The sequence below is a fragment of the Buceros rhinoceros genome, unplaced genomic scaffold (assembly GCF_000710305.1).
Source record: "Buceros rhinoceros silvestris isolate BGI_N320 unplaced genomic scaffold, ASM71030v1 scaffold17033, whole genome shotgun sequence".
Classification (NCBI taxonomy): domain Eukaryota; kingdom Metazoa; phylum Chordata; class Aves; order Bucerotiformes; family Bucerotidae; genus Buceros; species Buceros rhinoceros.
In genome coordinates, this window is record NW_010403216.1 from 16344 (window position 1) to 29671 (window position 13328).

The 13328-nt window shown below is 48.6% G+C and overlaps 1 protein-coding gene across 1 annotated transcript in view; it reads right to left on the reverse strand.

Moving 5' to 3' along the window:
* Nucleotides 1-1414: 1414 nt before the first annotated feature.
* The window catches only part of ABCG5 (ATP-binding cassette, sub-family G (WHITE), member 5), a 12164-nt gene continuing 250 nt past the window's right edge, over nt 1415-13328 (reverse strand). Inside the window, exons 2-13 of the mRNA XM_010132930.1 lie at nt 12697-12818; nt 12124-12260; nt 11810-11908; nt 10729-10861; nt 9465-9604; nt 8227-8356; nt 7232-7445; nt 6774-6979; nt 5785-5923; nt 3414-3599; nt 2433-2545; nt 1415-1605 (exon numbers count right to left, since the gene is read on the reverse strand). Of these exons, the coding sequence (XP_010131232.1) occupies nt 1415-1605; nt 2433-2545; nt 3414-3599; nt 5785-5923; nt 6774-6979; nt 7232-7445; nt 8227-8356; nt 9465-9604; nt 10729-10861; nt 11810-11908; nt 12124-12260; nt 12697-12818 (1810 nt within the window). The remainder of the gene's footprint in view (nt 1606-2432; nt 2546-3413; nt 3600-5784; nt 5924-6773; nt 6980-7231; nt 7446-8226; nt 8357-9464; nt 9605-10728; nt 10862-11809; nt 11909-12123; nt 12261-12696; nt 12819-13328) is intronic.

Here is a 13328-nt window from a genome sequence, read left to right on the forward strand (position 1 = left end):
CTGCTCTTATGTTTTTAATAAAAAGAGCTGTTTGTTCATTCTGTCTAAAGTTAAAAAGCGTTTAAAACAGTTTTAAGAGTGGGGAGAAAGGAATCTCAGATTGTTCAGAGATGGGTTTGAGGGTGAAGAAACTGACTGACACTCTTGGCAGACCAGATCCTAAGAACGGTCCCTGATGAACAACCCTACGCACACATAAAAGTGGGAAAGGCAAACACCTCATGTGGGATCTTTCCAGCTCTTTAAAGTTATTTTTAACATATCTGTAATACCAAATGTTTTTCTGATGTCATGTTTGTATCTCAGAACATTATGGATAAAGATCCTAGAAAAAAAATCAGCCTCACGCTGGAGAATTTGTGTTGACTCGAGGATTTCAAACACTTTGTTACGAAGTGCATCATCTCAAAACGATCTAATTAAACTGATTATGTTACTGTGGAATTTCAAGATACAACTGTACTCACCTCAGAGAAATCTCTAGCTCTCCCGCTGTAGTAAGTTATGTCATCACTGAACAGGAAAAGTCAGTTACAAAATGTAGAAATTCTGTCTGTGGCCTTTCCATTTTGAGGTGGCTTATATTTATTACGTGGAGAAATTAAACTCTGGGATGTGAGTCAGCCCACGAGAACAATTCCCATAGACGTAAACGACATCGCTTCCAAGAACTGGCAAACAACTTGCATGGGGTTTTTTTTCCCCCTCAGTTGAATTGACATTTTATTAACAAACAGAAATCTTGTTCTAGTAATTCACAAACTGCTTCCAAAACAAGATGTAGAACTTGATAATGAAAAGAAGGAACAGATATAAGTAATTGTCTTCTCTGATTTAGTCATTTATACGACAAAAGCAGGTAACTTTAATGCTGCTTAAAGATCCCGTACTCATTGGTTGCTGAGTATGCATCAGATTAAAGTGGAGTGATTTCTTGATTCTGTCTTTAGTTACACGTATTTGCTTCTACAAGCAAAATCCCCTTCTACAAGCCCCCAGCTGGTATCAAAACAAAGCACAGGACTTAATGTACAATTCCAGAAATTGTGTATTTACTCCCAGTTGCACCCCTCTGCTTACTGGCAATGGTTAAAACACAGCTTAATGGCGGAAAAGATTCTGAGAAACGGAGAGCAACAGCTGACCCAACCGGCGTGGGGAAGTCCTTTAAACCACGGCATATTGCTGGTTGTGGCCGATTTGGGAGCGGGGTGGGAATACCGACAGCGGGAAGCCATGCGCACTCTGACGAAAGCACGGTTCTTCAGGTGGAAAACATCCAGCTAGAAACAAGGATGAGCAGATGAATGGGCTCTGTACGCGTAATCACTTAAATTCAATCTAAAATCCAACAATTTAAGCCTTCAACCGAAGCTGCAAGCGTAGTCTTAGATGGCATTAGAACCGCTGCTTTCTACTGCCTGTCAGTAATTGTCTCTCTTATTTTGAAGCTCAGAAGCGCTAAAATGGCAAGTCCTGGCACAAAAGCATAGAGGATGAGGAAATCCATGGTGAAGCGCGACAGCGCACCGGGGAAGTGTTCGTCAATGAACTGAACGCCGTTAGAGAAAACACACGCAGCATTCGTGGAGCTGTTGGCTCCTCCTGTCAGAAGAGAAAATTCACTCCTTTAGTAGGAGAATCAGAAAAATGGAAACTCAGCATCAGTATCTGGCTCATACGTTTACCACGCCTCCGCCTAACGTTCGTTATTTAATGATGAGCTGCTCCCCCGGCACTATTTCTCACCAGTGTGGTGTAAGATCAGACGAGCCCTGTGTTTCTGCAGTTAATCTGTGCCGTATTTTCTGAAGGGAAGAGGGCCCGGAGAGAGGAATGGATAAAGACAAGGCAGCCATGGGGAGGAGCGCAGACACCTGGCTATGGACCCCACGGTACCCTGGGGCAGCTCCAAGGCAGGAAGCTTTGCCCCCGCTGGCGGATGTCAGCTGCTGACCCCGCCAACCTGGCTGGCTCCAGTGTTTTGCTGTTGTCTGGCCCCACACGTGCCTGGGTAATGTGTGTGAGCTGAAGCCTCACTGCTACTAGACATCTGGCCAGGTGTCCCTGTCCGTGCTCCCGGCACTGATCTTTGATCTTACATGGTGCAATTCCATCGATCTCCCCTTTGTGCTACACGGCTCCGACAAGCTGCAGACAGGCTGCACAGCCTGCCTCCCAAAATGCCCCCGAGAGGGGGGGAAGGAACAGGTGAAGAGGAGAAAGACGGAAAACTAACAGAATGAGAAGTGGTGGATTGGAAAAGTCAAACTTCGGCTTGCTGATATGACGTTATAGTCTTCACTAATTAATAAGCTTTAACGACTCAAGTTCTTTTTATCAGGGCATTTTGTATGTAGAGGGAAAATAAGCATCAACATCTCGTTAAAATTACTGGCTTAAAGGCTGATTTTCTTCTTTTAAACACTTACCACATGTGAAGTTTAAGCCATAAAACTCGTTTACTATAAGAACTTCACTGGTGTATCTTTGAAAGGTAAAATAACTGAGTATTTTAAAAGGTGTCGGCATTTCTTCGATGGTCCTTAAAGAAACAGAGACATTAAAGTGGCTTTTGCTACATTCCCAGAGCCAATTCCGCCCCAAATGAGAACAAGCTCTCAGCTTGGGTCGTCGCTTGCTACAGAAACAGTTCTGCAGGGTGTTCAAACAAAGTCCTCGTCAGTGCTAAGTGAGGACACAGCCGTGCGGGCTGCCTCTGTGGGCAGTCACAAAGAGCGCTGTGAAGTCGTTCGCTCTTCACGCTGCAGAGATAAACTGGAAACAACAAGACTCGGTGTAAACCTTCCCAGCAAAAACACGTGGCTTCCACAGGAGGAAACCACCGCCACCACCGCCACCACCACCCCCCGACTCATCTTCAAAACCAAAAGGCTGAATATCGTTTCACTGGAACAGTAATACCAAAGCAAAAGTAATGACTGGACGTGAAAAGTTTGAACCACCATTATTGAACGAGACCGGGCAATTTCGGCACCTAGAACACCACGGCCTGTTTTTAAACCACTGTTCAGTGTCTGAGAACTTCCAGAGGTTACTCAAAGTTGTAGGAGCTTTTGTTTTTTCCAGGTTCCCTTCATGAGCACAGCATTCCACATCGTAACGTCAGCGTAAGGCAGAGAACTCAGCTGAGCCAGTCAATAGTAACTGCTTAGGTTTATCTTCGATTTATATGCAAAAAGTGACACAAAAAAGTTAATCTCTTTGTTGGTATCTAAAGTTATTCTGGTTTGTGCATTTCGTACAAGGTCTAACGTGATCAGGTGCTTCTACCTCCGAAGGGTAAGAGCTGCTCTCTGTTTCCACTGCGACCTGTGTCTGTGCAGAACGGAACAGTCTGTGGGCAGATGACTTGAACAGAGACCCCGTAACGAAATAAAACTTCTTCCTACCTTACCAGTCCTGTTCCCACAATGACACCCGCCGAGTTAAGCAGCACCGCTGCGCTCTGGACTATATTTGGGTTCTGAACCACGCCAAGTACCGCAAGCGTCAGTAGTTCACCAATTATGTGAGACGCTAAGATAGCGGCAAAGAAAATTGCAAATCTGGAAGCATCGGGATACAAGCCTATAGTCCTGTGAGAAAGCGAGCAAAAGAACATTTAAAAAAACAGCATCTGGGGACTGAACTTGGAAGCTAGCTTTCATTTTTGGTTTTATTTATTTTTCTGCAATTAACAGCCCACGAAGTGAACAGTTTATGCCTCAACCCTTAGTATGTTGTTCGGAGCCTTAACGGAAAGGAAATCCACTTAATGTCGTGTTAGATCTTCTCCACCTAGATTAAACAGGGTTATGTCAAGATGCAGTTGTAGCAGAAACCCGTGTTGTTTCAAGGTAACCACCGTGGCTTTTACAATGCCTTAAACCATCCTCCTCCTCCTTTTAGGGTTATTTATGTAAGTCACTTATTTAAAGAAGGTCCTTGTGCAGATAATGAACATCTCTGTTGAGATGAGCTGAATGGCTGAACGTTGACTCTTCAAGTTCTAAACATTTAACGAGCTTGCAGTTATTTCACAACCTTTAGGCACAGATTGGTGCAGAAGAAACAGCTTTCCAAAGTCCTGGCATAAAAGCAGCACCTCCTCTGAGGCGCTCTAATCCTTTACAGAGAGCTGCGCAGACACCGGCGAGTCAACCTGGGACAGGAATAGGAAGAGGAGAAAGCCTAAAAGAGGAGAAAATCCCAAAACAACTCGGGAGAGAGAGTATCACAGCAGTAGAATGGTGGGGGGATATAAAGGGCTAGAACATTTCCCAGGGGTCTCTTCAGCTCTGAAAACCCGCAGAAACAGAGTACGTGGACTTGATTGCAAAAGCAGCTGCATTTGTTCTTGGCCAGAGCAGCCTTGTCTGATCAGCGACGAGTTTGGGTCTGTCTGACCCTACGAACACAAACTCGGGGAGGAATGGCTTGTAAAAGCACATACCAGAGGCTACCAAAGTCTCTCCAAAAAAGACCCTTCAGGAAAGTCTAGTCCTGCGCAGACACGATCCTCAAAATTTCACAGAGAAACTGCTTGCCCTAAGAGGTCTAAGGGCACCATGCAATCACTCTGACACATCCCCGATGGCTTCCAAGCAACCCCAAGATAACGAAGACACGTGGAGGCTAATACCTGTAAATATTATCCATTAACCGGATCCGCGCTCGATTTTTGATTGTGTTTGAAGCTTCCAAAGCACAAGGGCAAAGTCTCTGCCCACACAAATTTCCTGTTCATTAAGTTGCGAGCGTGACAAACAGTGGCTCGTGATCTTCAGGGGCTCCAGAAACGTCCCTTGTTGAGCCTGACAAGGTGCTTTCCACAGGGCTGCCCCCAGCAACCAGCTCGCTGTCCGGCAGGAAAGACGGGCCGGTGAGCACAGCAGCCCCTACACCCTCAGTGGGAGGAGGGGTAATTTCTACTTGTCTGTGGCAAAGGACGTGTCAGGGAGCACGGCCTGAAGCTGGCAGCACCAACAGCCGGCAGAAATAAAAGCCCAGGTAGCTACGGGGACAACAAGAAGGATGGCCTTGCTGGAACAGAACGGCTGCTTTCCACATCAGCACCAAACTACAAAAGCCCAACCCGCGCACCAAATCCTCACATCTGGAGGAGCAGAGATCTCCCTCCCATGGCTTTTGTCTTTTCATCTGGGAGCTGACGGTTCCTGAGATCCCAAGTGGAAAGAATCAGGTGAAGAGAAGAGCAGAGTGATCTTTTTCCCTGGGCTTTTCTACATGGGGCAAAAGCTATTGCAGAGTTCCCGTGGCAGATGAGTTCCCAGCGTCCAGAAGTCCTCGTGCACTAGCCCGAGCAACAGAAACTGGCCCTTATCACTTTGCGTGGGCTTAGACGAGCAGCCTCGGGCTCTGCTAGCTCAGAGTAAGCGAGTGGAAGGTGAGAGGTCACACGAGCAGACACGACACTTGGTTACGGTCCCATACATACTGTTCCTTCCACACTTTTCTCCTCTTGCGATCTTTCAGAATGTAAAATGACACTTCCTGCTGCTCTTGGTACGACACCAGAGCGATAAGTGTCCCGGGCCCGTTAAAACTTCCCGAGTTACCTAGAGAAGTGGTAACTTACTCAGGAACTGTTTTAACGCTGCCTGACAGAGCAGGGCTGAAGCTGTGCCACCTTTCCTTGAGCCGCATCTGTACGACTCAGACCCTGGCGGGAAGCTGTGCCAGGGGCCTGCTGCTGCCGCGGGAATTGAAACGGGGAACAAAAGAAACCTGAAAAATCCCGAAGATGGGACAAGTGCTTACCAGTAAATGAAGGTGCTGAAAATCGCCACGCTGATGACGCTGAAGGGCAGGAAATGGACTATGTAAGCTAAAAGCATTTGCCACTTCTTGTACAAGCCATCCTTACTTTCTTGGTCACTGATCGCACGTAAAGGTGAGACTGGGTTAAACACGTAAGAAATAGGTTAAATCACCACTCAATAAACCAAGACTTGTTACTAGCAAAAACGACCTGAAGCACAGAGACAACTCAGAACGTATCAGGAACATTCTGTCTAGACCAGTCTCATCACTTTTTCCTCCACAACAAATGCAAAATGCGCTCCCTGCAGCCTGCACAAGCTGGTGGGTGTAAGGAGAGGCCTAACGAGGCAGCACGCAGGGCAGCCTCCTCTCTTCGCAGACAAATCAACCGCCTGAAAACTGCTCTCACTGGAGAGTTCCTTGAGGTGCTCGGATCTCAAGGTGGCCACAGCGCCGTGGTCCCTACATGAGCAGAACAGTTTTCAGGGCTGTAAACAGAAACTACTGTTGGTGTAAGTGTGGCAGCTGTAAGAGAAGCACCCTCCAGTCATCATATAATGCTCTTAAATCTCAATATGCTTAATTAGTAACAACAAGCTGTGTTGTACTTCCCGTGCCTTTGGTTTTGATCTCACTAGAGATGTTAACCGCAGACCCACTCTCTGTCCCGCCTTTATAATGCCGCAGGCAGGTGCTGGGCTCTTGGACAGCTCGGAATAAAGCCCCCGCCACGGGCCAGCGGCGAGAGGCAGAGGCAGGGTTCAGGGAGCATCCCTCCAGAAGCGCAGTGAGCCTGGAGCCCCTCCGAGGGGCTCACCTTTTCCTGTTGCTTCGCCTTCAAATTTCATGTGCTGTGTCAGCTCTGACATGACCGAACACTGTTAAGACCCTTGAAATGACTGTCTTGAAAAGGAACTTTCTCCTATCTACAGCCCAGAGGCAGCAGGAGCTGCTGCTGCCGCACAGAAGACAGGACAGACACTCACAAAGGGCCACAGCATTGAGCATCCCTGTGTAGGGGGGGGCACTCACGCACTGGTAGACAAGCCCCACACGGTCCTGCACGGCTCCTTTTACCAGGTCGTTCCTTAGTCTCAGAAGGAAAAACGCTATGAACAAGCCAAATAAGAGGTTCTGGAGGAGACGCATGACGACACCCATCCTATCTCTGAGGAAGTTTCTTGTTGTCCTCCTGGCAATGAAAGAGAACAATAACCACGTACTTGTTCGCTACGACTGACCACACCTTGGTAGGGTACTCGGCTTTGGACAAATCTTACACACCGCGTCCACAGAAAGGTGATGTATTAAAAAAGACAGGGACAAGAACAGCGGTAGGTGAAAACAACCCAGAAAGCACATTTCTATATGGGGGGAAAATCCCAAAAGATGGGTACGAAAACAGATTTTTCTTAAAGAAAGAGGAAAAAAAATAAAGTCTTACCGTAAAAGAATCCACAGTTTGTAAGAGCCACTGGGCGAGTCTTTGTTTTTGAAGGGTATTGGCGGCAGCTCTTTCATACCCTTTGTTCGTTCAATGGCTGCCAGCACTTTGCTGAAGATCTCCGAGTTTTTGTAGGCCGACACAATCACCTGAACCCTGCTGTAGGTTGCGAGCTCACGCTCCTTGCTGCGCGTGTCCACAGATGTCAGGTCCACTGTAAAGGTACGAACTGTTCACCAGACAGACGCAGCACCGTCCCTTCCTGTCCCCTCCCCCCTGCTATTAACCTTCCCCATCTCTACCCGAAAACCTGACTTTGTCACACATTTCCCAGGTTTTCAGGTGAATGCTCAGACGTGGCTCCCTGATTCCCCCTCGTCCTCTGCCCGCTCCCCCAAACCGCGGAGCTCTGCATCGGGTAAGACATCTTTATCCGTTACTCAACGACCAGTTTTCCAAAGACTAAGTACTCTGCTGGTTCTTTGCTCTGAACTGTATTTTTAACTTCTCTTGTCACGTTCAGAGGTGACATTTGAAGAACGCAGCACTTGCTCTTTAACAAGCTTTTTAAGACGTGGCTCCAACCTCAGACCATCTCTGCTTTTTAAAGACTCTTCCAATTCACAAAGGCAAAACCACCCTCGCTGCTGCACCAGTATTTTCAGCTTCACCCCATCCCACGCTCTCCTCTCCCCAAGATTAGGACGTCACCAGGAACCCACAGGTCTCATGAAGCTGAGATTCCTTCTTTATTGCTAGTTTAATCCTTTCTGCTGTTTCAGAACAAGCAAAACTGCAAACTTTTGCTGTTTCATGGATTCAGCGGAGGTGACAGGGTCCCAGCCCTCTCTCCGCTCTGACCTGAGAATAACTGCAAAGCTGAGGAGGAATTCAAACCCATTTCTATCTCTAGGAAAACCTTAATTTGGGGAACAAAACAACTTGTTTGTCTACAGAAAATGTCTATTTTTACAATATGACTTAGACAAACTTACCATAGAAGTCGAAAGGATTTGATTGCTCAGGACAGGAATAGCCACAGTCACTAAAAAACGTGATCATTTCCACAGGGTTCCCACAGAAAACCATTTCTCCAAAGCTCATGATGGCTATTTTGTCAAATAACTGCGGGGAAAAATTAATACGTCGGTGATACGTACTGAGAAGAGGAGCATTAATCCTTGAGTACAGCTGCTGTCTTGTAATAAAAATGCTTTGACAGCAAAAATAGTTTTGACACATTCAGACCCCCTTAGTAATCTTTGCTCAAAGGAAGTTTGTCCTTTCTTCCACTCCTCCCGGTGGTTACACGAGCAAGATGACACATCTTTAAGCTCTTAAAACGAGTGCTGCTCAGAACTGTCCGTGACAGCAGCATACAGGGGTAACCCACGAGCAGACACGGGAGCTGTGGACTTCTGCCTTCCCTCCTACTGCACCTTCACTTGCTGAGCGACCTCCTCCAACGCTTAACAGCCCCAGTCTGTAAACCCCCCCCGAGGGCTGGGAAGATGACCCTGAAGGGCTTACGGACTTGAGCAGCACTGGACTCCGGGTGAATGGGCACCAGGGCAGGCTTCCCAGCACCTACCATCCACCCGTCCCTGTTCCCAGGGCACCAGGGCTGTTTTCAGGCCAGAAGAGCAGCACCACTCCCCTCCGGCTTCAGGACCCCTTACCCTCCACCCAGGCAGCCGGGGAGGAGGGGCCTTGCACTGACGAGGCGGGCGGTGGATGTGTCACAAGAGCAAAGTGTGACACAGTAATGGGGCGGGAGAAATCCTCTCGCCAGCAGAAGCCCTGCAAGGCAGGGGTGCTTGTGCACCCATATCACTTGGCACAAAGAGGAAAAAAAATGATTTGGGGGGTTTTTTAATCTTTCCATATCATGGCTTTATCTGCCTCAGCTTGCAAGCGTTACCGACACGTGAACGTGTAAAGACAAATGCAGCACTAGTTGTCACAGTGCCCGCACACACGGGGGATCGACTGGCTCCCCCAGTCTGATTCGGGCAGCTGCAAACACAAAGGCTCAGCATCCAGATGTGCGCGTACTAATTCCCAGGGCACCGCGTGTCCCAAAGCGCCCTGTGACCACAGGAGGCCAGAGCTGTGGAGTCCTAGACAAGCCTCAGTCTGTGCAGAGGGGAAGGAAGAGACCCTCTGGGTCTGGTACTGAAAAGAACCTAAAAAGCCTGGTAAAATAAACAAAGCATGAGGGGCTACCACTTACCCTGAAGAGCTCTGAGCGAGGCTGGTGGATTGTAATGACCACAATCCTACCCCTGTGTGCAAGCTCCGAGAGAAGCGAGACGATCTGGTTTGCGGTCAGGCAGTCCAGCCCCGTCGTTGGTTCATCAAGCAGCATGACCTCTGAGGAACAACAAGGGATCGCGTGAAAACTCGGGTAAACAGGGAGCACACGTTATAGCTTCTGCCTTGGAAGCTGATTTGGCCAATAGCATGGAGATGACTTTACAGGTGAAGCTCCGTGTGTAAAGCAGAGCTCGCCTGGACATGGCCCTGATGTGACCCTTCCCCTGCAGCCAGCTTCAGGGGTTCGGTTTCGATGACAAGGAATAAAGACATGAAAAACTACGGCAGCATCAGGGCATAATCTTCTTTCCCTGCCCCTAAGTTCAGGTGAAATCTGAAAATTATCAGAACAGCTCTGGTGTACAGCTCTGCTTCTAAGAACAACAGTGAGACATTTCGGCACACGTACAAGCGACGTCCTCAGCGAGAAGCTGTCGTCGGAATGAAATCTCTACGTACACAGCGTTTGCTGTGACCAAAGATTTGTCGAAATACAGCATATACGTCTCCATGGGTGAGAGAGGTGAGGGGGGGTTACTGCATTTTCTTCATGATTTTACTGCACGGGGAAGGGCAGCAGCGAATTCCACTGTTTTCAGGTAGCTGAGACGCAGCAGGGAAGAGAGCACTTCGACCTCGGCCAGGGTAAGGGGGGAGCAGAGCTTTCTCTATAGGTTTATCTACACAGAATTACTGCAGCGTTTACTGCGGAGCTTAGAGAACTTCCTGAGCAATAACTACGGCCAGTGAACTCCCCAGGAGCCACCAGCAGCAGCCACACAGCTCACTCGGCTATTGCAGTGCTCCTTTCCGCCTGGGACACGGTCCTAGCACACCTGCACCGCTCCGAGGGCGCCAGAACCCAGCCAGTACGGGCTGCGTATCCGCTCCATCGGATTCTGGCCCCTTTACAGAACTATCTCAAACCCGACAGAACTGACGGTGCTGTTTCCCGCAGCTCATCCTCCCAGTTATTCCACTTTGACTTTCATTCATTGGAGTTTTCCTGGCTCTGGAGCGTACCAGGTGCTCACAGATACACGGCTCAGTGGCAGCGACTCCACTACAAGGCTCAAAATCATAAATTAATGTGCCACAACCACCATTTTTATGGAGGCCCGTGGCCGGAGCACAAAGTGACGCCTCTTTGTTTTATTTCCCATCCACGCACTGGTACTTACTGGGATCTTGTAAGAGCTGGGCTGCAATTGAAACGCGGCGCCTCTCACCCCCAGAAATGCCCGCAAAGATACGGCTTCCAATTATTTTGTCAGCAATGTGGCTGAGGCTCAGCTCAGCCATAACCGCATCTACCTAAAAAACAATCACAATTTGGAGAGACCAAACCCAGTCCAACTGAGACGCCTGTGTCGAAAGTGAAAAAATGAAAGAAAAATGACGTCATTTTAAGGTACGGCTTCCCCAGTACGCTGCCTGCATCCATTCTGTTTGGAAGATTATTATTAAAATAATCCATTTGATTGCTTTAAATGTATTATTCCAATTGTTATTTTTTAAGTTCTGTTTTCACGTATTCTGTAACGAGCAGAATTTTACCTTCAGTTGCCATTAAGAGATTAAGAGTTTGGAGGTGAGACTGAGAGTTCAGGTATGAAGCACGCCAGGTGCTGGCCTGGCTTCCAAAACAAGGGAGCAGAGAGGCCCACTGGTTCTGGGGAAGTGTGAAATACTGAGTGGAGAAGGGGTGAAGAGAAGACAGAGCAGGAGCCTTTGCTCAGGAGCATCCAACCTTTGCTCTCAACGGTGGCCGGAAAGAGTCCTTCAACAGCCCTGAAACACACCTGTTGTGTCAAGAGGGCAGCTGGCAGGGGGCTATCAGACCAGTGCTTTGTGGGGCTGCCCTGGTTAGCGACAGATGTCCTACAGGAGCCAGAGTCCTCTGGTGCCCTCTGGTCACCTCTGGTGCCCTGAACACCCCAGAGAACAGGGTTACCAGCAGGGGAAGGGGAACTGGCCGCGACACCACCAGCAGCTTCTCCTGCAGCAGCAACTGCTGCAGCTTTGGGGGGGAAGAGTTTTGTCCCCGCATGACGGTGACTCCCTGGATGTCCCCCTGCACAGAGGCAGGGAGCACAGGATAGCTTGTGCCTCGCTCCTCAGCAGGAGCGTTTGTCCCCATCTGCAGGACGAGGATTTCAAACCCTCACAGATGTAAAACAGCCGCGGATGGGAAGCGCTGCCAGTGAAAGCGTTACGTGACCAAACGTCTGCCCTGCTGGGAGCAGACGGTAAAACACAGACCTTCTTCTGGATGAAGTCGTTGGGGCGTTTCTGAAGGGTTAGTAAAGCCGTGTAGGTCAGAGACTCTTGCACGGTGAGGAAGCTTAACAAAGTGTCGCTCTGGAAAAGGGGAGAAGAGGAAGATGCAGTTAGTCCTGTCGCTATCAAGATCTTGCCCCTGCTCGCACAACCGTCATTCGTTCACACAATTCACTAGCTGCTTTGTAGCTAATCCACCACTGAAAATCACAGTCAGATGACGACATCTCACCAGCAGCTTCACTTCCTTCACACGAAAGGAAGCAGAGTGCACAAAAACAACAGGAGAAACCAACCTGTGGCACGTAAGAGAAGCAATCCCTAAACTGCTCCTTCTTCAGCTGACGCCCGTTCACGTACACTTCTCCAAAGAACTCGTCTTTATGGTTCAGCCTTCCTGATACTGCATCCAGAAGCGTCGTCTTCCCAGACCCTTTCAGACAAAAGAAATCAACCCCGTGGTGAGATCAGTATTATGATTTCAAAAGGGGTGGCTCCCCTTGGAGGGAGACAGATGAAAAGGACAAAGCATGGGGTTTCCTCTCAACGTTAAAAGAAGAGGTCCTGGAAAAATAGTTAGTTAAGGAGAAATGGGAAACCTAGAACACGCGTAAAATAGCATTTAATTCGTACAAATTCACCCTTGGTAGTGAAAAGCCTGGGTTTAGAAGTAACCTTTGATTGCTAGATGGCAGAAGACTGAACTCTGGAAACCAAGCGCCACAGTTTTATTTTTTATCCAAAGCAGAGGTTAAAACCAGCTGCCACTTCACTATTTAAAACGCTGACCTCGGTCACATTCGTACCACTGCGGAAGGCACTGGTATTGACTCCAATCTCATTTCTTTTCAAGTGCTGGAACAACTTACCAGAATTTCCTAAAATCCCCATGATCTGGCCGCTCTCTATGTGAAATGAAACATCCTTGAGTATTTGCCGGGTCCATTTTTTATGGTATGAAGAAACGTTCCACCACAGGCCAACACGTTCTCTTGGAAAACAAACATCACAAAAGACTAAATAAAGAAGATTTTTAAACTTTGCACAAAGCAAGCGAATAGTTTGCAGCTACTTCAGCATTATCTGGAAGACCACGGAAGCCTGAGTAGATTTTCCAGCAGGATTGCTCGGAGGCTTTTAGACTACGGCCAAAAGGGGCAATTTGACCCGAGGCTTTATTTGCGGACGGTGTTTGCCAGCCATTAGCCCACCCGACCGTTTCCTTAGGGCCTCACCTTCTCCTTCGGGCAGCAGCAGGAAAGGGCAGACCCGCTGGACGTCCCCTGTGAAGTGTCTCCTCCAGAGACACGTGAAGAACTGCTGAACGCACCAGCAGACAGCCGGGCTCTGCCTCCCTCCAGCCATTTACTCTACCCCCGCGGGGGCAGCCTGGGCAACACCCCTCCTCCCTTACTAGGCTGGTGACAAACCCACAGCCCCCGGTCCCAGCCCCTCTCCTCCTGGTCCCTGGACTCGGAGCAGCGCCTGGGGGCAGGGGCTC